The sequence below is a fragment of the Carlito syrichta genome, unplaced genomic scaffold, assembly GCF_000164805.1.
Source record: "Carlito syrichta isolate Samal-C Ts95f unplaced genomic scaffold, Tarsius_syrichta-2.0.1 Scaffold301786, whole genome shotgun sequence".
Classification (NCBI taxonomy): domain Eukaryota; kingdom Metazoa; phylum Chordata; class Mammalia; order Primates; family Tarsiidae; genus Carlito; species Carlito syrichta.
The window spans coordinates 623,813-649,396 of record NW_007245882.1 but is presented as its reverse complement, the minus strand read 5'-3'; the positions used below and the strand labels follow the sequence as shown (position 1 = coordinate 649,396).

General features: G+C 39.4%; 1 protein-coding gene across 1 annotated transcript in view; it reads right to left on the bottom strand.

The window, feature by feature from the left end:
- TPH2 (tryptophan hydroxylase 2) overlaps positions 1-24,437 on the bottom strand; it is a 96,487-nt gene extending 72,050 nt beyond the window's left edge. Inside the window, exons 1-5 of the mRNA XM_008055240.1 lie at positions 24,188-24,437; positions 21,621-21,773; positions 18,303-18,486; positions 18,092-18,192; positions 12,918-12,985 (exon numbers count right to left, since the gene is read on the bottom strand). Coding sequence (XP_008053431.1) covers positions 12,918-12,985; positions 18,092-18,192; positions 18,303-18,486; positions 21,621-21,773; positions 24,188-24,292 — 611 coding nt within the window. The 5' untranslated portion in view covers positions 24,293-24,437. The remainder of the gene's footprint in view (positions 1-12,917; positions 12,986-18,091; positions 18,193-18,302; positions 18,487-21,620; positions 21,774-24,187) is intronic.
- Between the last annotated feature and the right edge of the window lie 1,147 nt (positions 24,438-25,584).

Genomic DNA, 25,584 nt, shown 5'->3' with positions numbered 1-25,584 from the left:
TGCAAAGACTGAGATTTTAATAAACTTTCTGGTAGCTTCCAATTATTCCTGTATACTATTTATTTTACATGTAAGGTATTTTTCTTTTTTTCTAATTTTCTCAACTCAGGTTTCCTGACCCCTGTCTATCCATCATTATTCAGTCAGTCATGCTCATAGCCAAAATTTTCACCAGAAGAGAAAGCAGCATATAAACCCAAAGGGACATAAAAGTCCAAACTTAACTAAATATAAAGATGTTTCCTTCACTGAACAGTTTAATAAATGAACTTCTAAAGGTATTTTAATGGCACAGAGTACAATGGTTAAATATTTTTCCAGCCGGGCTCGGTGGCTCAGCCTGTAATCCCAGCACTTTGGGAGGCCGAGGTGAGTGAATTGCCTGAGCCCGTGGGTTCGAGACCCACCTGGGCAACTTGGCGAGACCTCATCTCTACAATAAATCAAAAATTAGCCAGGCGTGGTAGCGCGTGCCTGTAGTTCCAGCTACTTGGAAGGCTGAGGCGGAAGGATTGCTGGAGCACAGCAGGTCGAGGCTGCGGTGACCGGGAGCGGCCACTGCACTCCAGTCTGGGCGACAGAGTGAGACTCCAACTCAAAAAAATATATATATATATATTTTTGTTTTGTTTTGTTTTTCAAAAACGGTAACTCACAAATCAAGATGGCAGCTTAACAATCATCTGAGCTATACCAAAATTCCAAAACATTCCAGTCATCTGACACAACGGGGCTTGATGTGGACTCATTTGGGGAGGAGGTGGGAGGCCCATGACGGCTAAGCCACACCAGAGAGTAAATGTAAAGGTCCAATTGCATTTCCAGCTAGTCCCTTAGGCCAGTCAGTTAAAGAGCATTTGTGATCGTATATTTTATTTGCTTTTGCAAATGAGTTTTGCACACATGAATTTTCGTAAATGAGTCTATGGGCCCTAAGGAATTTTCAGATGGTAGCAAACAAAAATGGTACTTTGTTTTGTTCACATTGTTAATATTGGTCCCGCCTTTACAAGAAACATAATGATAATAAACGACTGCACCTAGGGAGCCTCAGGGAGAGTGAAGATTTAACTCCTGGAAATTATTTGCTTTTATTCGTCCTGTGCACCACAGGATAGGGCTTCTCACCACACAGAAAGCTCTTTTCACATTCTAGAGAAGTGATTTTCATCTGCAAAAACTGTCATGAAATTAAGCATTAACAGCAACAACCATGGGTCTAATATCCATCAATATGTGCATGCTCAACATACCCAAGGAAGCTGAGCTCAAAGAACTTGATACAGAAAAGAGCTAAAATTTCCAGCCATCAATGGCAACCAACAATCCAGAACACTAAGAAGAAGAGATCCAGAGCTAGTGTCTCTAAGAGCTCCAAGTTTAGTCAGATACTTCTTGCACCTTGGTCAACAAGGACTGAATGCTGTTAACTACTGGGTCCTGACCTTTTTTCAAAGTGGAGATAAAGAAGTTCATAGCCCTGTGCAAATTAATAATAGCATCCATTCATTTACTCATTCATTTAACTTTAACAATAACAATACTATAATATAATAATGACTGTTCATGTCCTCATTTTATGGTTGAGGAAATTGAGACTTACATAGTAATCTGTCCAAGATCAAATAGCTAGAAAGTAGAATTATAGGGACTCAGCTCTAAGAAGGCTAGCTCTAGAGACCTCACTCTTGACCTAAAACTCAGTGCAAAGATATTCAGTACCCAATATGTGCCCAGCATTGTGGTTTGACCTCCATTCTCTCATCTGAAACCAAGGGTAAAAAGACTTACTTCACAACATGGTGAGGCCCAAATGAGATGTCATTTGTAAAGCACCTGGGCCAGAGCCTAGTACCCAATAGGTACTCAGTATAGCTGATTCCCTTCCTCTCAGTGTACAGAAATGAATAAAATCTCATCACTCCCTGCAGGGTTGGAAATAGGTCTGGAGATGACAAAACAACACTGTTCCATATAAATCCATTCACCTCTTAGACGGGACTTGTGGAAGTAATTCAAATACTTCATGTTCATGAAAATCATTTTAAAGTAAAAATACCCATTCCTCTTTCCCTGCAAAACACATTAGAATTTGGTGCAACTGCCGGCCTTGTCAGTAAGTGATACAGGACCATACTGTGTTAATGTTTTCCACAGCTGTGGGAGCTGTGCTATAATCAGACAATATCCTACTGAGGCATTCACACACATCTAAAAATCCCACCAAGCCCAAAAGATGAAAAGGAGAAACCTTTTCCAAATCAGTTTTCCCTTTTGTCTTTCTTTGCAACTCTCAGGCTCCCTTCTCTTCAGCCATTGAGCTGCACTACAGCTAGACAGAAACATTTGGCATGAAAATGATTCTCCCATTTTCCTTTAAATACTTACAAGAACTATGCATTTCAAATATGCTGAGAATTCTGTAAAGAGCAAAATAACTTTCAAAAAAATCCAAGTCATTTAATTCTGCTAGTCTTGTTTTTAACTTGTGTGTGACACCACCTATGTCAAATGGAAGCTGTTACACAGATTTTTTTTTTTTTTTTAAAGAAAAGGTGTTAATGCCTGGACAAAGAAAAATATTTGGATTTTACAAGAAAGACACTCTTAAAACCCCTAATGAAACCTTCCTCAGAAACTGTTTCTAGTCATCTGGGAAATGACCCCAATACTACAAATATTTGGTTTTGTTCTACTTTTCAATTTACTGCTCCATTTCAGAGAAATTAAAGCATCAACAACTGGTGTTTATGCAGGAGTCACAAAGTACCCAAGCAGACACATATATCTCAGTTTCATTCAAAACCTGGGAAAGCAAATCAATGGAGGATAATAGAATGGGATAAAATTAGTTCAGTCAGGGAGAAAACATATTTGCCTTCTAAAGGGCCTTTTCTCAGAAAGACAGAGAAGGGAAAAAAATTAAAGTTTGGTCCCACATGACAGTAGAGCCTACAATTCATCAAGATGGCCATCTGCCAATGAAACTGATGAGGAAAATACCATTAAAGATAAAAACTTGCAATCTTCACTTAAGTTTTTTCCCTGTTAAGAAAGCATAACCTTCCCTTCCATTCTTTCTCTACTGTCTATTTGTTATGTTTCCAATTAAGATGTGCCTATCTAAAAATAGGTAATGTGGCTCTCACGACTCCTGTTAGTAATGTATTCCTTTAAGCTACATTCTGAAACCAAGCAGGATCCATAAATCATGCCTCTTCTCGCATGAAATGAGAAATGCTAAGGTCAACTGAAATTTCTGGAAAGGTGGAGAGGTGGAGCCACCTCAGTTATTTTTCTGCAAGTTGCAATAATTGCAAATGCCTCTTAGGAAAAACTCCGCATCAGTAATCCTCCAGCTAAAATCCAATACAAAATTGTCACAATTACCTGTAAGTAGGGGATACCCCAATATGCACAGTACCGAGAACTGGGAGGTGAGAAATAGAACAGCAAAACAGCTCTGCTCAAGGTCTGCAGCCTACCCTTGTTTGTCTCTGACCGTCTGTCTCCTTCCATGTCTTTGCAGACCTATGGCTGACTACTACTGAGTCATCTTCTGAAAGAGGAAACTGAGAAGACCTCCTGAAAAGTGAGATGCTGGCTTGGAAATCTAATATTTTCATTCCAAGGCACATCCATTCCATATTTCTGTATCTATTCAAATATCTTAAAATATGTAACATATTACCGAATTTCAGTCCCAGAAGACTTTGTTTTGACATCATGCAGTATTTGACAATATGAGTAGGGAAAGGAGAGTGACCAAAAAAATGCCCTTCTCTACTTTGATGGGAATGGACTCAACATCATTCCATGAAAAAGAAAAAATTCCTGCCCTCACCCCCTCCTTCCCTCCTCCTCTTTCTCCTCCTTCTTCTTCTGTGTCTCTGTCTCTGTCTCTCTGTCTCTCTCTGTCTCTCTCTCTCTCTCTGATGAAACGGAGTGGAATATTCACAAGCTCTCTGAAATTGAATGTGCCTACTGGGCTGGTGATTGCACTTTTCAAATATGCTTGTCCCCATTTGGAGCAAATGAATCACACAGGGCACAATTTTATAAATCAAAAAAATCAAGAAATAAATAGGCTAGCAACTAGTAAAAACCAGAATGACAAATTCCTGGCAATTGATTTTCAAATATCAGTCTAGCTGTGTTTATTTCCATTCATTCTATATCCCATGAGATTCAGGCTTCGAGTAGTAGAAGAGTTTGGGGCCTGGGAGAGAGAGGAAAATCATCACACAGGGTTGGGACACGGTTCTGCTGCACCAGAGCCAAGCAGATGTCCCCAACAACCTGCGAGAGACAGCGTAGCCTTGAAGTCGCAGAGGGCTGGCTTGAGTACTGACTCCATAAAGTCTTGAGTGTATTAAATACATACAAGTATTATGCATTTCAAATATACTGAGAATTTTGCAAAGTGCAAAATAACTTTTACAAATGTCAAGTCACTTAGTTCTGTAGCTATTATTTTCAACTTGTGTATGAAACCACCTATGTCAAGAGGAAATTGCTACAGCCACTTAAGAAAAAATAAAAGATGTGGCCTTTTAAGCAAAAAAAAAAAAAAAAAAAAAAAAAAAAAAAAAAAGATATTTAGATTTTATAAGAGAGGCATTCTTGAAACATCCAAAAGTGACCTTACCCAGAAACTACTCTGGTCATCCAGGAAATGACTCTAGAACTACAAATATTTTCTTCAATTCTACCCAATTTACCACTCCATTTCAGAGGAATTAAAGCACCAACAACTGGTGTTCATGTAGGTGACACAGTCAACTGTGTCATCTTTAATAAGTTTCTTAATGTCTCTGAAGCTTAGTTTCCTCATCTTCAAAATATGTACAGTAATAGCACCTCCTTCAAAGGCTCATTGTGAGATTAAATGACAGAACCTAAATGAAACATTTAACACAGGTTCAAAATATGGCAGGTATCCAAAAAAAGGACTCTAAAGCTACTTGAAAATGTGAGGTAAGAAGTCAACCTGCAGTGGGCATTTCTACCACCATAGGCCATCTGGAGATGAGTTCAACATAGCCCAGTCCCAGACTGTATCCTCCAACCTCATCCTGTCTGAGACTCCCTTGTCTGGGAAGACTTTTGAGGAAGCAATTTTTCAGATTATAGAAAAGCTATATGCATGATTACACGAAACTGAAAAGTATCTCCTCACACACATACAAATTTTTTTTAAACTCCTATAATCCAGCCCACCATGGAATCTGAAATTCCTTAATTTAATCACTCTTTAAGATTCTTTCTTAACTTTTTGGCCAGGCACAATGGCACACGCCTGATCCCAGCACTTTGGGAGGCAGAAGCAGGAGGATTGCTTGAGCCCAAGAGTTTAAGACCAACCTAGGCAACATAGCGAGACCTCATCCCTACAAAAAATAAAAATTAGCCCAGCATGGTGGCATGCGCCTATAGTCCCAGCTAACGAGGCTAAGGTGGGAGGATTGCTTAAGATCAGGAGTTCAAGGCTACAGTGAGTTGTGATTGTGTCACGGCACTCCAGCCTGGGTGACACAGAGAGCCCCAACTCAAAAAAAAAAAAAGATTCTTTACTCATTTTAAATGAGCTTAACAATTGATTATATGGAATCAAACAATCATTAGCTACTTGACATGTGATAATCATCATCATCATATCAATTATAAAAGCATCATCTGCTTGTGCCAGTCAGCATTCTGGGTTCTGTAATCATTGCTCACAGAGATTGGCCCCATGTTAAGATGAGGGCACTGAGAGAGAGACCAGGTCACTGTTCATGGTCACAGAGCTTGTAAGTAATGGAATGGAAACTCAAACCTAGTTCTGTCTAGCTCCACAGCCTATTCTGCCACATGTGGGCTACACCATGCTCCCTCGGCTTTCACGGAGACTTGTTCTGCAGATAGCACGTTAGCACACACTGTGGAAGCGTGATTCAGGTGTGTTATGAAGAAATAAAATGGAATACAAGTTAAATGTATGTGGTAGGCAATCTCCAAGACAACCCCCAATGAACCCTGCCTCCTGGTAGTCATGCCCATGTGTAATGTCCTCCCACATTGTGTCAGGGTTGGTCTGTGAAACCAACAGAACACAGCAAGAGGGATGGTATGCCACTTCCAAGGCTAGGCTACAAAAGATATTGTGAATTCTGCCTTGCTCTCCCTCTCTTGGATCACTTGATTTGCAGGAAGCCAGCTGCTATATCTTGAGGATACCCAGGCTGCCCAATGAAGAGGCCACACAGCTAGAAACTGAGGCCTCCCAGCTAGAAACTGAGGCCTCCCACCAACAGCACTGTGAGTAGCCATATTGGAAGCAGATCCTTCAGCTCCAGTCAAGCCTTCATATGAATGCTTTCCTGGCCAACTCTGCCTTAGGAGAAATCCTGATCCAGAACCACATAGCTAAAGCTGCTCTGTAATTCCCGACACTAAGAAATTGTGTGAGATAATAAATGTTTGTTGTTTTAAGGTGCTAAGTTTGGGGATTATGTGAGATAATAAATGTTTATTGTTTTAAGGAGCTGAGTTTGGGGATTATTTTTTATTCAACAATAACTAATATACTGCAAAAATCAGACTGAAGTTAGAACTTTTTAAAAGAATTGGCCAGAGAGAGTGGAAAAGGTTGGCAACAAAGGGTAATAAAAAAGTTTGAAGCACCAGGCACAGTGGTTTATGCCTATAATCCCAGCACTTTGGGAGGCAGAGGTGAGAAGACTGCCTGAGCTCAAGGGTTCGAGACCAGCCAGAGCAACATGGCGAAACCTTGTCTCTACAATAAATCATAAAAAATTAGCTGGGCATGGTGGTTCACACCTGTGGTTCCAGCTACTTGGAGGCTGAGACAGAAGGATCACCTGAGCCCAGCAGGTTGAGGCTGGTGGCCATGAGCATGCAACTACACTCCAACCTGGGCAACAGAGTGAGACTCTGACTTAAAAAAAAAAAAAGTTTGAAGCATAAGAACAGACAAAAAAAAGATCACTTGAAGTGAGAAAAATAACAATACTAACAAATATTTATATAGCGCTTCCTAATGCAGTGTTCGAATTCACATATTAGCTCATTTAATCCACATAATCTTATAAAGTAGTATAGAGTTAATCCCATTTTACAGGTAAGGAAACTGAGGTGCAAAAGACCTAAATACTTTGCCCAGCTCACTCAACTGGTAAACGGGAAAGCTAGGATTCACTCCAGGAACAGCAGCTCCAATTTCTCTCTCTTAATAACTTTACACACTGTCTCTCAGATCTAAAGAGAAACAAGGAAAGTAATCAAGACCTCCAAGTTGGTCAGGAGTCTGAGTAAATGGCATGCCTTTGGTTTAGATTCTTTGATTATTATTTTAATAAAGAGAATAAAGTCTGTTGTATGGCAATAATCCATTCATTTCATTTAATCCTTAAAATATTCCCAGGAAAGGCAGAAGAGATATTTTTGTCACCATTTTACAGAGGAGAAAACTGAGACTGAACGATGTTAAGGAACCATTTGGACCCCTGACTTTGAAATCAAATGAGCAATCTTGGCAAATTAGAGAATTTTCCAATGCTATTGTAGGTCGTAAATTCAGATATGTTGAAACTGTCTTGTTTACCTTTCCTATTGATGTTTGCATTTACCTATTTATATTTCAGATTCCATAAAAAAATTAATAAATCAAAGAGAAAGCAGTCCCATGAGAAGAACACGAGGCTCCTGTGCTACCTTAATTTCAACCAGCAGAAAGTACATTCATAACAAAACACAATCACAGTAATATTCAAAATCAATTTAAGCAAACAAGATTGGCATAATTAAAGTCAGAGCTTGGGGCCTCTTTCCAAGAGAACAAGATGGATTGAAATAGCTACCATGACCCCCACCAAAAATATAATTAAATTAAATATGCATGAATGTTGTTGAGGAATAACCATTATAGCAGCCCCCAAAGAAAAATGAGCTTATTTCTAGTCAATTGAAAAAATGTATTACTGACTTTTTCCCCCCAACAATATAGCAATTGTGAAATTCACAGAAATGCTGCAAAGTTAATGCCGAGGTTAAAAAATGAAGGTGCCAATGACAGAAAACTGGATAGTTTCAGACAAACCTAATAGCTACAGCATCACAGTCATAATTTTCTCTTCCTCCACAGGCCTTCTGCCCCCCATGCACTTCAATTTCCTCTTAACTGCAAGTCTATATGCTCATCACATTATCTAATCACGGGGTACTTTTTTTTTCTGTTTATACTAGAGTTTCTTGTCTTTGGGTAGGGGAGAAGGAGGTATGATTCCCGTGTTAGATGTTGTCTCACTAATGATTTTAGAAGAAATGCCCTCTCAATCCAGGGCCCTCATTCTCAGGTCTTCTATGAAGAGTGATATTTGCACTAATGAATGCTTCCTCTGCTATTATTGGGGAGGCAATTAGGCCTTCCCAACACTCATGCCACGGAGCACAGCATGTCTGCCGGCGGCTGCGGGCCTCTGGATAATCAATCATGTTTCTCAGCAGCGCTGTCACTCAGAGGCTCGCCTGAGTGGCATCTATTGACAGCTCTCAGCGTGCTGACACTTCCCTGCTCCCTCTCTTCTTTCGGGTTCATAGTAATACAGACTTTGAGCCTGCTGTTTTTTCATCATAGAGAGGAATTTTTTTCATTTTTCTCTGCTTGTGTTTATTCTTTTCCCTTGCTTTATCCTTTCAAGACTATCACAGAAAATACAGTATTCAACATGAATCCCCAGAGGGCTTCTTGGCTATGGCTTCGATATATAATATTCTTATTTCATTTCTTTTTCCCCTCCTTTCCTTTAAGGTACCTCAAATTACATTCTGCCAGTCCCTACGACAGTCCCAAAGTACCTGTATTCCATCTTTTTCTATATTTCTGATCATATATTTGACTTATCCTCCGTGTTCAGAAAGCATTAACTGATTATCAACAGCAAATTGAACTGTTCCCCCTTGTCAGAATGATTTCTGATTTCATCGCCAAATTGTATTTCGGAGGACCTCATTTACCAGAGTTTTCAAGACTACCCCAGTCTCAAAATATCTGCTCCTTGGACAAGTAGTGCTAAGTGGTTGGAAAGTCAGATTAAATGAGACTATTTTAGGTAACTATGGTATTACATCACTCTATGTACTTAGAAAGCCATCAACACTAGAAAAGTACCTATTTCATTTAGAAACTACATCTCTATCTCCTGTAGACTAAAGGGAAACCTTATGTGCTGTGTGGTAATGCAGAGACAACTGATAAGGTCCATTTAGAATCCGTTAGTACTGTGTCCCACTCAACCAGGACCACGGAGGGCACATGAGTACAAAAGTCACACAGGCAACTGACTGTTCCTTCTCCATCCTCAAACTCATGGTCAGAGTAACTTCAGCAGTGGCAGCCTTTGTGAAGGACATTAAGGAACGGTCCTTTGCTCCTTATGTTCCACAAGTTCTGAGTGTGTGTTTTTCTGATTTAACTGCTCCTGTTAGGCACCTTTCTCACCCCATTCACTCACAAGATGTACCCAAGGCAAGTGGTGATTTGCTATATTCCTCATGCAACATATATATATTGGAACATGACTACTTTTTAGGAAGTCTCTCCATAAAGAAGAACATTGTTCAGCACAAAAAGTATCTGTCTATGTAACAGTCTTATTTTTTTTTTTTTGAATCAGAGACTCACTCTGTTGCCCACACTGGAATGCAGTGGCACACTCATGGCCACTGTAGCCTCTACCTACTGGGCTCAGGTGATCCTTCCACTTCAACCTTCTAAGTAGCTGGAACCACAGGCATGCGTGACCAAGCCCATCTAATTTTTTGATTTATTGTAGAGACGAGGTCTCGTTAAGTTACCCAGGCTGGTCTCAAATTCATGCACTCAGGCAATCCTCTTGCCTCTGCCTCTCAAAATGCTGGGATTACTGGCTTGAGCTACCGTGCCCGGCTGCAACAGTCTTTCAATGGGAAACTAAAGAGGTTCCTCCAAAGATGTTTGAGCTACATTATTTGTTCAGATGGCAAGATAAACAATGGTAGTAGCATCACTAATGAAAAAAGCAATAGGTCAGCTGGAAATGGAGGACAGCCTGTGGAAAAGGTGGGGGTAGCTGTAATAATACTAAGTGACATATACGATCCCTGGTCATGAGTCAGGCTCTGTGCTAGGCACAGCACACGTGTTTCCTTTTTAAATCCTTACTACAGCCCTGTAAGATGGGTCCTATTGTTAGAAACACTGCAAAACTGAACAAGTCAAGGCACAACAGCTAGAAGGCGGTGGAGCATACTTGAATCCAGGTTGTCTGACTCCAGTGCCCCAGTTTTTAGCACTTTATTTTGCCTCTTCATTTCCCTCAGCACCATCCAGCAGAGAGAGTTATAATGTCCTGGATTCCAAACTCTTAGGCAAACACCCTTTGCTTTGACTTAGCAACTATCAAGGAGCCTTCAAGTTATAGTCTGGCCTACTCTGCTTTCGTGACAATAGGGATTGTTTTGTGACTCCTATGTGGATTGTTTCTCACTGTAAAATGATGACTTGGCCATTTCATGCCTACCTCAGGCCTCCTGAACATTCACTTACGAAGAGCCAAACCCCTGAAGCCTGAGCATTTCCCAGCACTCCAAACTGGGACCAGAGCCTGGGATGCCCTGCTCCATGCAGTCCTCCTTCCTTTAAAACCTCCACTAGGCTGAGCATGGTGGCTCAAATCTATAATCCTAGCATTTTGGAAGACCAAGACAGGAGGATTGCTGGAGTCCAGGAATTCAAGACCAACCTGGGCAACACAGCAATAACCCATCTCTGCAAAAAAATCAAAAAATTAGCTGGGCATGTTGGCACGCACCTATAGTCCCAGCTGCTCGGGAGGCTGAGGCAGAATGATCACCTGAGCCCAGGAGGTTGAGGCTATGAGTGATTACATGATTGTGCCACTGCACTCCAGCCTGGGTGACAGAGTGAGACCCAGACCAAAAAAAACCAAAAAACCCTCCCCATTCAAACTTCCCATTTCTATTTTTTTCCCCACAGTCACCACACCTTAATTTCACTCTCTAGTTTTGTGAAGGTGGCAAATGCAAACTCTTGTGACACTTTGAGAATCTCAAACTCCATCACTTTGACTGCATGGTCTTCTCTTTCCCTCTCCATTTAAATATGTTTTCTTTAAAATCAAATGACTCTTCATTATCAATGTTCCTTAAAACTGCTTGACTCATATACACCAATTCTATTAGCATTACCTCAACATCAGCTTGCCTGTGTCCTGTTACTGAACTCTATCAAGAGAAACAAGCAACATTCGAGTTAGTCCTCAGTCATTATGCTAACAAGATCCTTTGTCATTATTTGCCATTATTTTTATCTATCTACTTTATCTAAGTGAAAAAACTTTGCTAGGCCCTGAGCTCTTGCCACGTCCTGGACCGGCCATGCCCAAAAGATTGCCTTGGCCACAACCCCTCTAAGGTTCCATCTGTGCAGTCATGACTAGACTCCACAAGGAGGGCTACCCATGTGCCAGAGGGAGGTGACCTTAAGGCTCACTACCATGTATCAGAGTCTGATATGGAAACATGTGCTCAGTCCATCGGAGTCTTCTCTTGGCAGTTTGACTAGGAAACACTGGGAGATGAGGTTAGGGAGTAGTGGTGCTGAGGGTAAGAAGAGGGCCTGAGTCTGCACTTGGGCCATGTGCATGCTGACATTTTGAGGAGTAGAAAGTCACAGTGGGGGGTGGGGGTAAAGAAAGCTGCCTCAAAGAGCAGAGATGAGAATGGAGTAGAAACATGGGAAAGCACATGCCATGTAGTCCTGGTTTTGAAGAACATGGTTTTCACAAACATGGTAGAGGAAAGATGAAGGACCGCTGGGGCTTGGGAGGATGAAGGGAAGAACACCAGAGCATCAAGGGAAGGTAGGGATGAGCAAATGATCAGCCCAGTGAGAGGTGAGGGGAAGAACCCTCTCATTTGCCATAAGCACCTGTGTGTCACATTCCTTTAAAAACAGAAAGCCCACATTGATACCCTCTATAACATACATAATGTCCTAAATTTTCACCAACGACAAATTTGCATTTCGGAACAGTCAAGTTTCTCACCTATTCTCAACCAGAGTAAGAAAGAATCTCCCAGCTACTTGGTATAAATCTACAGTTTTATTATGATGACAAGCTCCCTGTAGCTGATCACATGCCAGACTAAGGAAAGATAGCGTCTTGATAGTCTCTAAGTTATATGAGTGCAAATAGAACAGAGGTCTAACATCCACTGTATTTTTCTAGACATAGCCTGCAATCAATACAGGACATCATTGCTGGTTGCAAGCACATCCTATCACTGCCACTTAGCATCATGCACTATGCACAGTCATCACTCCCCAAAACTGAGGCTCTCCACCTACTTTCATCCCAACCCTGATCTGGGGTTGGGTGTGAAACGTGTCTATAACCCTTCTTACTTAAAGGAAGCTTTGCTTTCCATGTAAAGAAAACACATGTCTTTTCCATTATGGCTGCTTAAATGAGCCCTTTCACCATTATTTAATCCTCTGCTTGCACATTATAGGAGGTTACTGAAAAGTCAAGTCAAAAGTAAAATTAAAGTAAAAACACAGTTTCCGGGCCCTGCAGAGCATACAGAAATGGCTCCTTGCTTTAGTGAAGCTGGGAATACAAAGGTGTAAATGTAGCACTTAGCATGTGGCCCGCAGGTCTCATTAGTTTACAATTATACCCAGATGTCAAACATCAGTGCTGACATTTAAAGCCTACGGAGTTGGTGAGTGTTTAAAATGGCTCATGTCTGCCTTCTGTAAAAGTTAAAGTAAAGAGATGACAGATCTGCTTAACACAGCATGTGTTTTTCCTAACTAGTCAGTGACAAAAAAGAATTATACAGGTACTTACTATTTATAACTCATGGCCACATCCACAAAATACTTTCTTCTCTGTCGATAGACATTGTCCTTAAATCCCTTAAACACAAAAAAGATTAAGTTATTTTAAAAAGTACTGAATAATTAGCTGCAGAAAGCCTAAAAGAAAATTACTGTGGTGTTTATTGAGTGCTCAATTCAAATGTAAATCTTATCCTAGGATGGCCATCTTGATGACACAGACAGAAGCAGATTGTGCTTACAGTAAAACCTCATTAAATTGGAACTCTACTAATTTAGAATATATGGGAATTCAGACTAAAGATTGCCTTTCCACTAAGTAAGCAGAATGGCTTAGTTAAACAAATTGACATTTTGAACAATACTTTTTGGTTTTCAAGTATTATTTTGCATGTAATTGATCTTAATCATAAGTTAATGTTATTCCATTTATTAAAACAAATCCTTTTAACATGACTGTTCAAAAGTTAACCTAACTTATTGCTTTGTGTAAATAACTAATAAATGTAACATTTATTTCAAATTCTATCATTCAGAATAATTATCACATTCCCAAATTAGTATAAAGAGGTTTTGCCGTATTTTATGACTACAGTCACACAATATAAAATCAATTTTAAGGGACTCATGCACAGTATAGCAACCCAGCACCACTCTACTTTGAGTTTCTATAATTCTCCTCCATCTTAGCCAACTTCAAGATTTTTATCTATCATCATCCACTTGGGAAATTAAACACCATGTCTGTCATTTTTCAGTCAAGTGGAATCCTTCTGAGAGGACTTTCTGGTTTACTCAAAAATCTCTCCTCTTGTCAACAGACTTTCCATTATCCTTTTTACTTTAGGTACTTTCAGACAATCAATTCTTTCAGTATTGTCTCTTCAAGCTGCTGGAAGCCCAACAGGAATTGTTTCAATTTAGCTTCTACCTCTACACTCCTGCAACCCTAAAAGATAACTAAGGCTGGGCTCGGTGGCTCAGCCTGTAATCCCGTGCCTTTGGGAGGCTGAGGTGAGTGGATTGCCTGAGCCCGCGGGTTTGAGACCCGGCTGGGCAGGCGAGACCTCATCTCTATAATAAATTTTTTAAAAAATTAACCGGGCATGGTAGCGCGTGCCTGTAATTCCGGCTACTCGGAAGGCTGAGGTGGAAGGATCGCCGGAGCCCAGCAGGTGGAGGCCGCGGTGGCAGGGAGCAGCCACTGCACTCCAGTCCAGGCGACAGATTGAGACTCCAACTCAAAAAAAAAAAAAATTGAAAAAAGATAACCAGGAAGCAGGGGCTTACTGAAAATACAGGCCAGGCAAGAAGGCAAGCCACTGGGATCATAGAGTTTGAGAATGAAAGAGCAGGGTGAGGCCCACCAAGGTCTAGACTACTACCTCTGCTACACCTGAGACAATTCTGCAAGATGGGCTGTTCAAGAGGAACCTTAACCTTGCTATCAAGTCGTCCCCATTCTCTTATCTGGCTGGAAGAGAACTAGCTGTGAGCCTAGAAATCTTCACAGGACTGTCTGCTGGACAGAAATGAAGAACTTACATTGCCAATAACCTTTCTTTTAGGGGTGACTAGAGTTATTAATGGGGATGGGAAAGAGGAAACAATGTTCTGAGATTACCCTAACACCCTGTAGAAATAAAGTATCCTTGACCCTGAAGCTAGCACTTTTTTTCTTATGCTGTTAATTGAGAGTTTTTAAACTTGGGTTTATAAGCAGGTTTGTGAAGCCCTAAAGTATCTATATACAAAACTACAAAATTAGGTATCACATTCACAAATCAATCTGTGACCTTAAAAAGGGTCTCCTGCTGTACAGAGTAGATAGGGTCATGATAGAAAGTGTATTTTTCAACACTCACTGGTAAAAACCAGGCTACTTGAGATGGTAAAAACCAAAGGATTCCAAGTACCTTTGTTATTCAAAAAGAAAGCAGGCCACGACAAAAGAAAAAGCACAGCATCTGTTCCCCAGTTCCTGCCAGACTGGACACCATGGTAACAGCATCATAATCTGCCAGACCTCCTGAAGAATCTCAACTGCCTCTTCATGGCAGACACCTGCACCTTTTCCAGGGATGCAAGAGAGTGATTTACTCTTCATGCCTCATTAGCTTAGTGTGGCAGTGATTACGCAAATGTTGTGGGCAATCCAGAACTTCCTGAATTGAACCACAGAATGGCAAAGCAAATCAAGGACGTTAGATTACAGGGAAATGGCATTCCTTGGCAATAAATTCTGAACTGAAGCCAGGGATAGGATTACTGGATAAAATAAAGGACACCCAGTTAGATGTAGATTTCAGATAAAGAAGAAATATATTTTTAGTATAATTATATCCCAAGTATTACATGGGATATACTTATACTAAAAAAATTCCTTGTTTATATGAAATTCAAATTTAACTGGACATCCTATACATTTATTTGCCAAATCTGGAAATCCTAACTCCCAGAGAGTACCACCCTCCCGCCCTCCTTCAATTTAAATCAAATGGAACTGAAGACCCAACCTGAACCCTAAACTGCTCAGCTAAATTTACATTGATGGTCAAGTAACTATCCCTACTGTGACATATTAGAATCACCTGGGGAGTTTTAACTAATACATCAAACCTGGCCACATTCCCAGAAATTCTGACTTGAGCTGCCTGGGGTGAGACCCTGGCATTAGTATTTTTTTAATTCTCCACAGGTGACTTGAATAGAAAACTAGGGTTGAAACTCACTGAACTAGGTCATTAATTCTCAAACTTTGGAGCCCATCAGAATCTCCTGCAGATCTTTTAAAATGCAGATTCCTGGCACCATGCCTGAAAGTTTAGATTCAGTAGGCTTCAAGTGAGCCTCAAAATACCGCATTTTTAGCAAGCACCCTATGAGTGAACCTTAAACCACACTTTGAAAGACCTTCCCAGTTGAGATGCTGGTTATTCAAAATGTGGTCCCCAGGCACTCCTGTGTAAACCTCAACTAGGAGCTTACTCAAAATGCAGAATCGCAAGCCCTACAGAATCATTATCTGCCTTTTTAAAAGATCTGTCCATTAAAATTTGAGAGGCACTGACCTAGATATTTAACCCTTTCTAGGGAGCCTCAGCAACCTCACTCTCATATTCCAAGCCCCTTCAGAACTATCCTATCACAAGGGTCCCTGTGTCTGTCTCAGGACAGGGATTATTCCCAGACAATAAAAGTGCTTCAACAACTTTTCCCATTCTCATCAAATAATAACTTGCAAAAACACCAATTTACCAATATCAAATTTTGCATAATGAACATTTGGTGTACTTATAAAAGAACTATATGTGATTTTAAAATGACAAGAGGGGATTGCTAAGTGCTTGCAATTATTTCAAGTGGCTGCTCAGAAAATAAGAGAAGGTATCATAAGCTGGGTATAATTAGGCATAATGGAATAAAATTAAGCACAGGAAAATTTATGCTGGATATTGGAATACATTTTTTTCTTACCAAGGTCAGTGGTTTCTGTGGTTGTTCTATTAAAATGGTTGAACTCCTTTCTCCAGGTTGAGTAATTTTCAAACTAGACTAAGGGGAACATTTGGAAATAGGAGATTATCAAAGAATCCTTTACTGTCCAGGCATTGATCTGGATGATTTAATATAGCATTTCTACACCTGGAATTAAGTATTTACTCTTGCCAAAATGCCTTCCAGTTGTTTTATTAACTAGGCTTTTCAAACACCACTTTGAGGTCAATAACAATTTTTATTTCCATTTTTACATTGATAACTTGAGGTGCAGGGGTAGAGGGACTTGGCCAAGGTCATTCTGCAAGTTAACAGCTGGTCCCTGTGCAATCCTGGTACTGCTAAGCTCTTAAATCAGGCTTCTTGCTAATTCAGACTCCTCTGGAGGTTGCAAGAAGGGGAAGATAATGAATGATTATTAAAGGCACTTTTCAATGTTTTTTAATGTTCAAGAGCTTTACTTGTGAGTTACTGGAAAAATATTCTGAAATTTTAGGCTATGCTGGCAAACATAACACCCTGTGTCTGAGTGAATTCAACTTTCTGAAAATCATGTAATTGAATTGGGCCTGTTTGACCATTTGTTTGAATGGCATATTTGAATTGATTTGAAATGGTAAGTTATGCAAAATAACTGACTAAATTTAAGATTTATCTAGTGTTAAAGTTGGCATAGTTTCCTTTAAAACAGTCTCAAACCTAAGTATGGACGTGTTAAAGCAAGTTCCCTAGTGATGCTGACACTGTTAATCCTGGGACCACACTGCACAGAGTCGCACTATCAAATTCCCAGATTTCTCTCATTTAAATAGAATGAATATCTGTAAACTATGACCTGCAGACCACAAAGTCTTCCTGCAAGCATTCCTGATCCACTCAGGTTTCAACATTTTATCTGCCCATTTTTAGACCAGCTACATAAGGCGGGGGTAAGGGGGATGGGGAAAGCCAATAATGATTGGGTGCATTGCTTACTTCTCCCAGTCTATTAACTGTACTTCATTCTGGCCATAAAGAAGTTCCAGGTCTCTTGTGTTAAATAAAAACTGATGTAAAGTGGAGAAGGGGAGAATAATGGGAAATGCTTGCCCAAGTATCATATTTCTTTAAAGATGATCGTTTTTATTAGAGTAGAGAAGAGAATGGTGGTAGATAGATTCAGGGTAGATGTGAGAAGAGATGTGTATTCCATCACATCCTCATTCTAAAACTCTCTGCCTTTCCATTGAGACTGAAGTCAGTCACATTACTCTACTCCTAACTACTTCTAGTCAAAGAAAATAGCAAGAAGAATTTTATTCTCTCACTGAGCACCATAATGCCTAGTTCTCCGTAGTTTCCCAGAGGTGTGATCAATTTCACTTCATCGTTTTTCTAAGGGTCACCATCTGCAAGTATATTTCAGGCTGTCTAATTCCACAGAAATATTCTCTAAGGTTTAGAATCTCCTCCTCCTTCCAACCCTTTTAAAAATAAATGCTATGTGAAAATGCCATCCTTCTAATCTGCTTCAGCCAACACATATATACAGGGAAGCTTTATCATTTGGAGGTCTGCTCTTAGTTCTAGGGAGTAAATATTAAATTGTTCTACAATGAAGCATTACGGCACAGAACATGGCACACTGCCTGGCACACAGGTAGAACTGAGAGAACACGTGTGGAATAGATTTTATTGGACACTTACTGGGTGGTCAGCATCAAGCTCAGAACCATACATGAGAACTCTGTGAGAGCACTTGTCTAACTCAGAGATCTTCCGAGGGAACCAGGGCACATCCTCTAGCTCTGTTGAAAACACAGTACAGGTTCAAAAATATTAGCTCACATATTACGTTTTCCCCTTTGCCACATTTGTCAGACTGCAAAATCACCCCAGAAGGAAAGACCACCCTTGCCTTCTTCCTCTGTCCAAATGTTCTCCGGTGGATTCAGAGTCACAATTGTGGTTTGAAATTTCAGCAACTGAATGAGCTCATTAAATTCTGTTTTGCCACACTCACAGTCCACGAATATTTCAACTTCAGAACTCCTTCGCCGGGATTTTCTGGATTCAATGTGGACCATGTTGACATGTTTTTCCTGTGGAAACATAAATGACATCTCTAACTCACCTTCAGAGCACTATAAAAGGGATGTCACCAGCTTTTCTTATTCAATTTTTAAGGAACAAGATGCCAAGTGTCCCCAAAAGAGAGAAAGATATTCTCCTTGTTCTATGATTGACTAAAACACGGTTTCCATGTTTTAGTCAATAAGTATATGCTCAAACTTATATTCAATAAGTATATAAGCCATATACTTATACTTCTGTGTGTAGGTCATCCTGTCTCATTTAAAAAAGAGGGGACATTTAGGATATATAAAGGGTTCTATAAAATGTATAAGGGAGGAACAAAAAAGTCAGAATTTAATTATAAAAGATTCTTACATGTTTAAACTTCAGTCATCTTCAAAGTATTCTCTGTTTAACGCAACACATCTATTGAGATGCTTTTTCCACTGCTCAAAACAGTTTTTGAACTCATCAGTTTTGATGCCTTCTAGTGCTTCTGCTATTTTTTTGTATGTTTGTTTCACTTCTTCCGCATCGGCAAAACACTTCCCTTTAAGGGCTTTGTTCCTCCAGGGAAACAAAAGTCACTCAGGACATGATTGGGTAAATACGGAGGGTGGGACATGGGGTGGGGGGGGCAGGTCATGCTATTTTTGGTCAAAAATTGTTGAACACTTAGTGTGGTGTAGGCAGGTGCACTCGTAAATCACCCATCATGAAATGGGCAAACGGCTTGAATATCAACAACAACAACAACAAAAAATCACTGAAGCCAAAAGCAGACTCTTAGACAATGTTAGCTGGTACACTGATACCAATGGGTTTCTAGAACACTTACCTAGAAAGGGAGGCCTGTACTACAAGGGGTCTGCCCTTCAAAAAATAACTCCAGGTTCTTTTGGGTGCCCCCTTGTATTATAATTATGAACATCATAATTTCCCAGAGTGGTCCTCATCTCATTGGTGGTGCATGATTATTTGGAAAAACATTCATTTATTATATAATCATCCAACACCCAGATTTATATTTTTGTATGTTTTTGAAAATATAACTAAAACCTAAACCCCTGATAGAAGGCTTCCTTTTGAAATGTACCAAAATTCAAAAATTATCTTTTAAAAAATAAGTTAATAGTACAAAAGGCAGGCAGAAATTAAGAAGGTGGTGTGAAAATGAAGCTTGGGAAACACTCGTCAAACTGTAACAGGTATTTTAAGGGGAAAAAGGAGCAAGAAAAGCAGCCAAGAGAAGATCCCTGAAGGCAAAAGGAAAACAAACAACTTACTTAAGGGACAGTGAGGAGAAAAAAAAAACTCTTCTAAATGGCAACACTTAGTCATAGTTTTCTTCTGGCAATCTTCAGACTAGCTTCATCCAAGCATGTGTGGCTGCAACTATCACTCTATAATGGATCTTAGGGGTAAAAATCTCCTTATAATAAAATGCTCAAGGGATGGCCATAATTTAATATTTAAAAATCAGGTTTGAATTTCCTTAGTGATATATTCTGCATTTCCCATTACTTACTTGAGGACTAAGTGCTCTCGTCCACTCTACCACATCCCCAAATCAGCAGACACCTCCCATCACTCTAAATGGTACACTCTGATTATCAGAAAAATTCCTAATACAATCCTGGACAATCTCAGAATTTTCAGCAAAGGGACAAGATCATTCCAGTGTCAAAAGAGGATCAAATCAAAGAGCATTCTCTTCATATAAGGTACTAGTCCTGTGACCAAGAAACTTCTATTTCTGCTTTTATTAACTTTTACAATAATGCCATATTTTCTAAATTGGTTGATAATAATAGCAAGATTTATACTAAGTTCAAGGTTCAAGAGACGTCACATACATTGTATCACTCTGAGCTCTTTAACCTCCTTTGGTTGAAGCAAAGCAGATATTTTTAGGAGAACCGAGGTCCAGATGGGTTAAGTGCTTTAGCTAAGGCCCCATGCCTAGCTGATGACTGAGTAAAAACTTAGGGCTACTAACTCCTTCTCCGGGGATTTTTCCACTCCACCCAGTAGCCTAATTGAATCGGCCTGCCTTTGGCACTGTATGGACACAGTCTTGGATGACGTAATTATGTGTAAAATATTTCCCCTGATTTCCATTACCACTGTTTATGGTGCCTGATCCTTTCTTCAAGGTCAAAAAAACAAGGAAATATTCACCAGATCAGGCTTGCTAATTCTGCCTCTAGGATCAGCATAGAGTAATCATAATAATGTGTCATAGCTGTACACTTCACAAAGCACTTTCACTCATATTATTTCATCCCAACAATCCTGTTAGGTAGGAATTATTGTTGCTATTTTACAAATGAAGAAATTGGAAGCAGCTAGTGATTAGCCAAGCCAGGAGAACACAGGTCTGAATCCCCTGGTTACAATTCCGACAGCCCAAGGCACCACATAGATAGGCTCCTTATCTCACAGTTCTCATCAACCGCCAGTGCCCCCAAACACAATGTATTTGTAAGGGAGGGTGTTTGCTGAAAGGTAGAGGAACCTTCAACAAGAAGACAAGAAGGCAATAGCTTTTCTGGACTTTTCTAGCCCTTGACACTCCTGAGGATCTTTCTTGAGGGTTCAAACTACAGATTTAGACCCGGAAAGATGCTAGTGAATTTCTGTAAGATAGGGAAGAGTTAGCCCTACAATGTATGTTTAAGGAAAGTGACTCATCTTTCCAGAAAGACACATTAAGTTCATGAAACAATGAGGATTAGGGGAATACCAAATGCCTATACTCATCTCATGTCATGTACTGAAACGTGCTCTTAGGACATGTATACGATTCAAATTTGAATAGATTGATTGAATCAAGTTGCAGGCTCTTAGTATTTAAGATTCCTGACTGGCTCCTTTTGTATTTGCATTTTCAGGTTTGAAGCTCACATTTTTGAAGTACTGACTTCCTCACCTGGCAACAGTCTGCAGAGTTCCTAACAGGCTGACTCTGAATCATAGTTCATGAAAATCTTCATTATTTGTCCAACAAAATCCCCTTGTGAAATTCATGAAGTTTGGTTCCTTTGAATCTTTTACCACATTATCCAGAACTTGATTAGTAATGTCCCATGGCAGATGATAGGTTTGTAACCATACATACAGAAACTTTAAAAATTATGTAATGATGTTTTACATTCACCTGAAAGAGCCTCAGCGCTTTTACCAATCCACCAACTTCATTTTTCAGGGAGAATACAACTGCTGTCTTGCCACTTTCAGTAGCAGTTTCACTTTTGCTGCTTCCCTTGTTGGCTTTCTTGTCATCATGTTTGCCAGAATTAGCTTTATTTAGCTTCAAGAAAGTAGAAGCACACACACACACACACCAGAAAATAAAACATTAGTTAGGATTCAAGAGTTCTCTATGATTAGATTTTTTTCAAGTATTCCATTCATATGCTGGAAACCCTACCAATCAAACAAACTCAAGGTGAAGTTGCCATGTCACTCATAACTTTCAATCATAAATATTGGTCTAATTTACTCTGGGAATAATTTAGACTGCTAATTTCAGCAGTCTAAGACATCATCTAGTGGTTAAAATTAAAGGAGGATCAGATTTGCTTCACTTTAATAGCCACAAAAATCTGACCATCATAAAGTATGAAGTATTCTATATTAATAATTCCTGTCTTTCTAGGTTTATTTTCCAGCATCAACTCTGATCTTTTAGCCTAGTTGAATCATATGGAAACTCCAATAATTATCAAACACAATAAAAATAAGACCACAAATATATTTTTGACAACAGTAACTTGAGTTTTATTTAAATCTTAAAAACAAAATATCCATTTCATTCTGGAATATATCAAGACATGGCCAGAAATTAGTTGATAACTTCATTTTCTGCAATTTGACTCACATTGTCAATGTGAATCTACCTGCAGAAGTTCAGCACAAAGGAGTGTATACAGCTAATACCATCTATATCAAAAAGATATCAAAATGTGGCTGTTGAAATTCAGCCACAAAGAAAAGAGAAAAGAAGAAAAAAAGAAAACTAGCTAGTGAATCATTAGGTACAAACAGTAGAATCTGAGAAACTGGAAAAGACTAACAGTTCATTAGTCATTCAACATTCTATAACGCATAATTAAGTAATGACTATTAGTCCTGTTGGCTAAAGATAAAAATGACAGATTCCAGTAATTCAGATCACATTGCCAGAAATGCAGACTAAAATGCTGAAAACTTTCATTTAACAGAAAATGCAAAATTATAATGGTCTGCTTTGCATTTTGAATAAGCAAATGCTGAATTGGGCAAACAGAGAACTCTCTCCTGGTAAGTGATGTTATAATACAATCACACCAATCTATCACATCCTCATGAAATGGAGAAATGTAGATTTTATTTGGGGCCTGATGAATAGTGATTTGCCACTGTCTTCCTCTGATTACTCTACTGGCTTTATTTTCATACATGAGTATTGCCTCACTCACCAGATGTATATATAATAGAAATGAAGATTTTATTATTTATAACTTGAGGGAGAGAAATTTATGCAGACTTTGACATTTGACTTCATGTTTAGTCATTAAAAGCTCAAATGTCTTAGTGCTCTCAACATCTGCCTCCTCACCACATAACATGCAGATCTCATGTATTTAAGTAACTTTTTTTTAATATGAAAGGGTCATACATTAACCATAACTCTGAGCTTTCTTTGTTTTCCTTCTAGCAGTTCATTATGACTTCAACATTCTTCGATGTAATAATATCTTATCCAAATATTCGTGATATTTAATTGTCAGAAAATCTAGTTCCATTTTGGCCTCAATTTTGCAAACTGATTTAAATAATTCTACAAAAGTTGCCATGTTTACTTTTCAATGTTTTTAGCAGCAATAATATGTTAGTGCAATGCAATCCTCTGGCACATACTCGGAGCTACAATATTAAAACGGATTTTTCTATGATATAGACTGATTTGGACTTGGTAGATAAACTCTGATAGTGCAATAATAAAATACCATTTAATATTTTTAATGACTAAGAACCTGAATATATTTTTATTTCACTGTTTTTATTATTCTGTCACTATTACCTCAAAGCAGAATCTAAAATCCTGCAAACAATACTTTTTTATTCCGTAAATATTTTAAACATAGCAACTGCCTTAAATACTAAACAAGTTGTGTGTTAATTTTACAGTTCTATCAATTAAACTGAAAAAAAATAAAAATTTCTGAAAGGAATCTATTCTTTATTTTATTCTAATAAACTGCACCTATAGCCACGAACAGAACATAATAATTCTACATTTAAAGACAACGCTTTTTGTAAACTGAAGGGGATGTAGGAGACAATGATCTTCCGGAGACCACAGAAATTTATTTAAGTTCTTCTCCTTATCCCTCCTCATAATAAATAGCCCTTCAAAATTCTACACACTTTTGGGGGGAGGAGGGTGGAGGTTGTGAATTTAAGACCTTGCATTCTTAATATTCAGGAACTTCCTAACTTCCTACTTATAAACTTTGAGGGAAGGAAGTGTAGAACGCAGCGATCAGTACACCCGCTTTACTTAATATAGAGCAAGGAGGAAGACTGGAGGCAGACAGGAGGAAACTGGGATAGGCAGGTTATGGAAAGGAGGGTGTGGAGGGGTGTGTGCTTACTCTACAGGAGGTATTCGTGAGTGAGAAGATAATCCGCCATCCTAGAAAATACTCCTCCAGAGAGTGCCAGGTACTCAGTACTCACTGTTAAGTTGCCCAGTAGCTGATGCTCGTCGGGCACCGCTGAATCCAGAGACAACCCTCTCCTTGCCCAGTATTTACTGGAAAACATCATCATTGCCGGCTGCATGGATCCCGGTGTAATATTCTTTCTCTGCAGCAGGGGGGACTAGAGGGGCACTAGCCGCACCAGAGGAGAGTGAGAGAGGAAGGGGCGGCGATCAGCAGCCTGCTCGGGTCGGCGCTGTCCAGAGCCCTAGTGCTGAAGAGCAATGCGAATTCTCCCATCCCCGGGCTCCTTTATATGAGTGACTGGGGACTGATGGAAGGCTGATTAGAAAGAAACTCATTTCTAGTTGCCGATGGCCAGAGTCAGATTACAGACTTGAAGCCTGAGGTTATCTGTGTTCATGGTGCAGTTTGTTTCATAGGTCGAGTAGCGGTTTGAGGGGGGTGGGGGCTTTGGGGGAGGGCGTGGAGAACAATACATAAGGGACGGTTATTTGTACAAGAAACTATCTATTCCCCGATTTTAGTTATCTCTCAAGCCTGCTACTGGCAAGTTAATCTCAGTCTTTAACCGTGAATTCAAAGATTTTATGCTTTGTTTCCAAAATTAAGACAACAATTTAAGAAAGATCAGCACTGCCAAGTCCTTAAGCCGTTTTATTTTTTAACGTTTAATTCTTATGGATACATAATAGTTGTACATATTTATAAAGTACGTATGTTATTTTGATAAAAGTATGCAATGTGTGATGATCAAATTAGGTAATTGTGGAATCCATCACCTCAAACATTTATCATTTCTTTGTGTTAGGAACATTCCAATTCCACTCTTCTGTTATTTTGAAATATACAATAAATCATTTTTTACTATAGCTGCCCTATTGTGCTACCAAATTCTAGACATTATTTCTTCTATCTTACTGTATTTTTGTAGCCATTGGTTAACTCCATTTTGCTAATAAGCTTTTTCTGACTTGATGCGTTTTGATTTTTGCTTACCAGTGTATGTGTTGTGTACATACATGATGGCTTTTATAAAAGACATGGCTTCCTAAACCTGAGATGCTTCTATGCAGAGTGATGTGTATGCAATTGTATTTCAAAGAAAATGTGTCTTTGGTTTAGCCACATACAGATACATACAGCTCATACACTAATCCTAGAATCTTCCTCACTGAGAAATATGCTCTTGATCGCTACTAAATTTTTCCTCTCTGCTTGTAACTAGATCAAATCTAGGAACTTGACATGCATAGATCAATATTCTTACTATATGTCAGAAAGTCATAAAATAAGCTGGGTGCAGTGGCTCAAGCCTGTAATTCCAGCACTTTGGGAGGCCAAGGTGAGAGGATTGCCTGAGTCCAGGGGTTCAAGACCAGCCTGGGCAACTTGGTGAGACTGTGTCTCTAC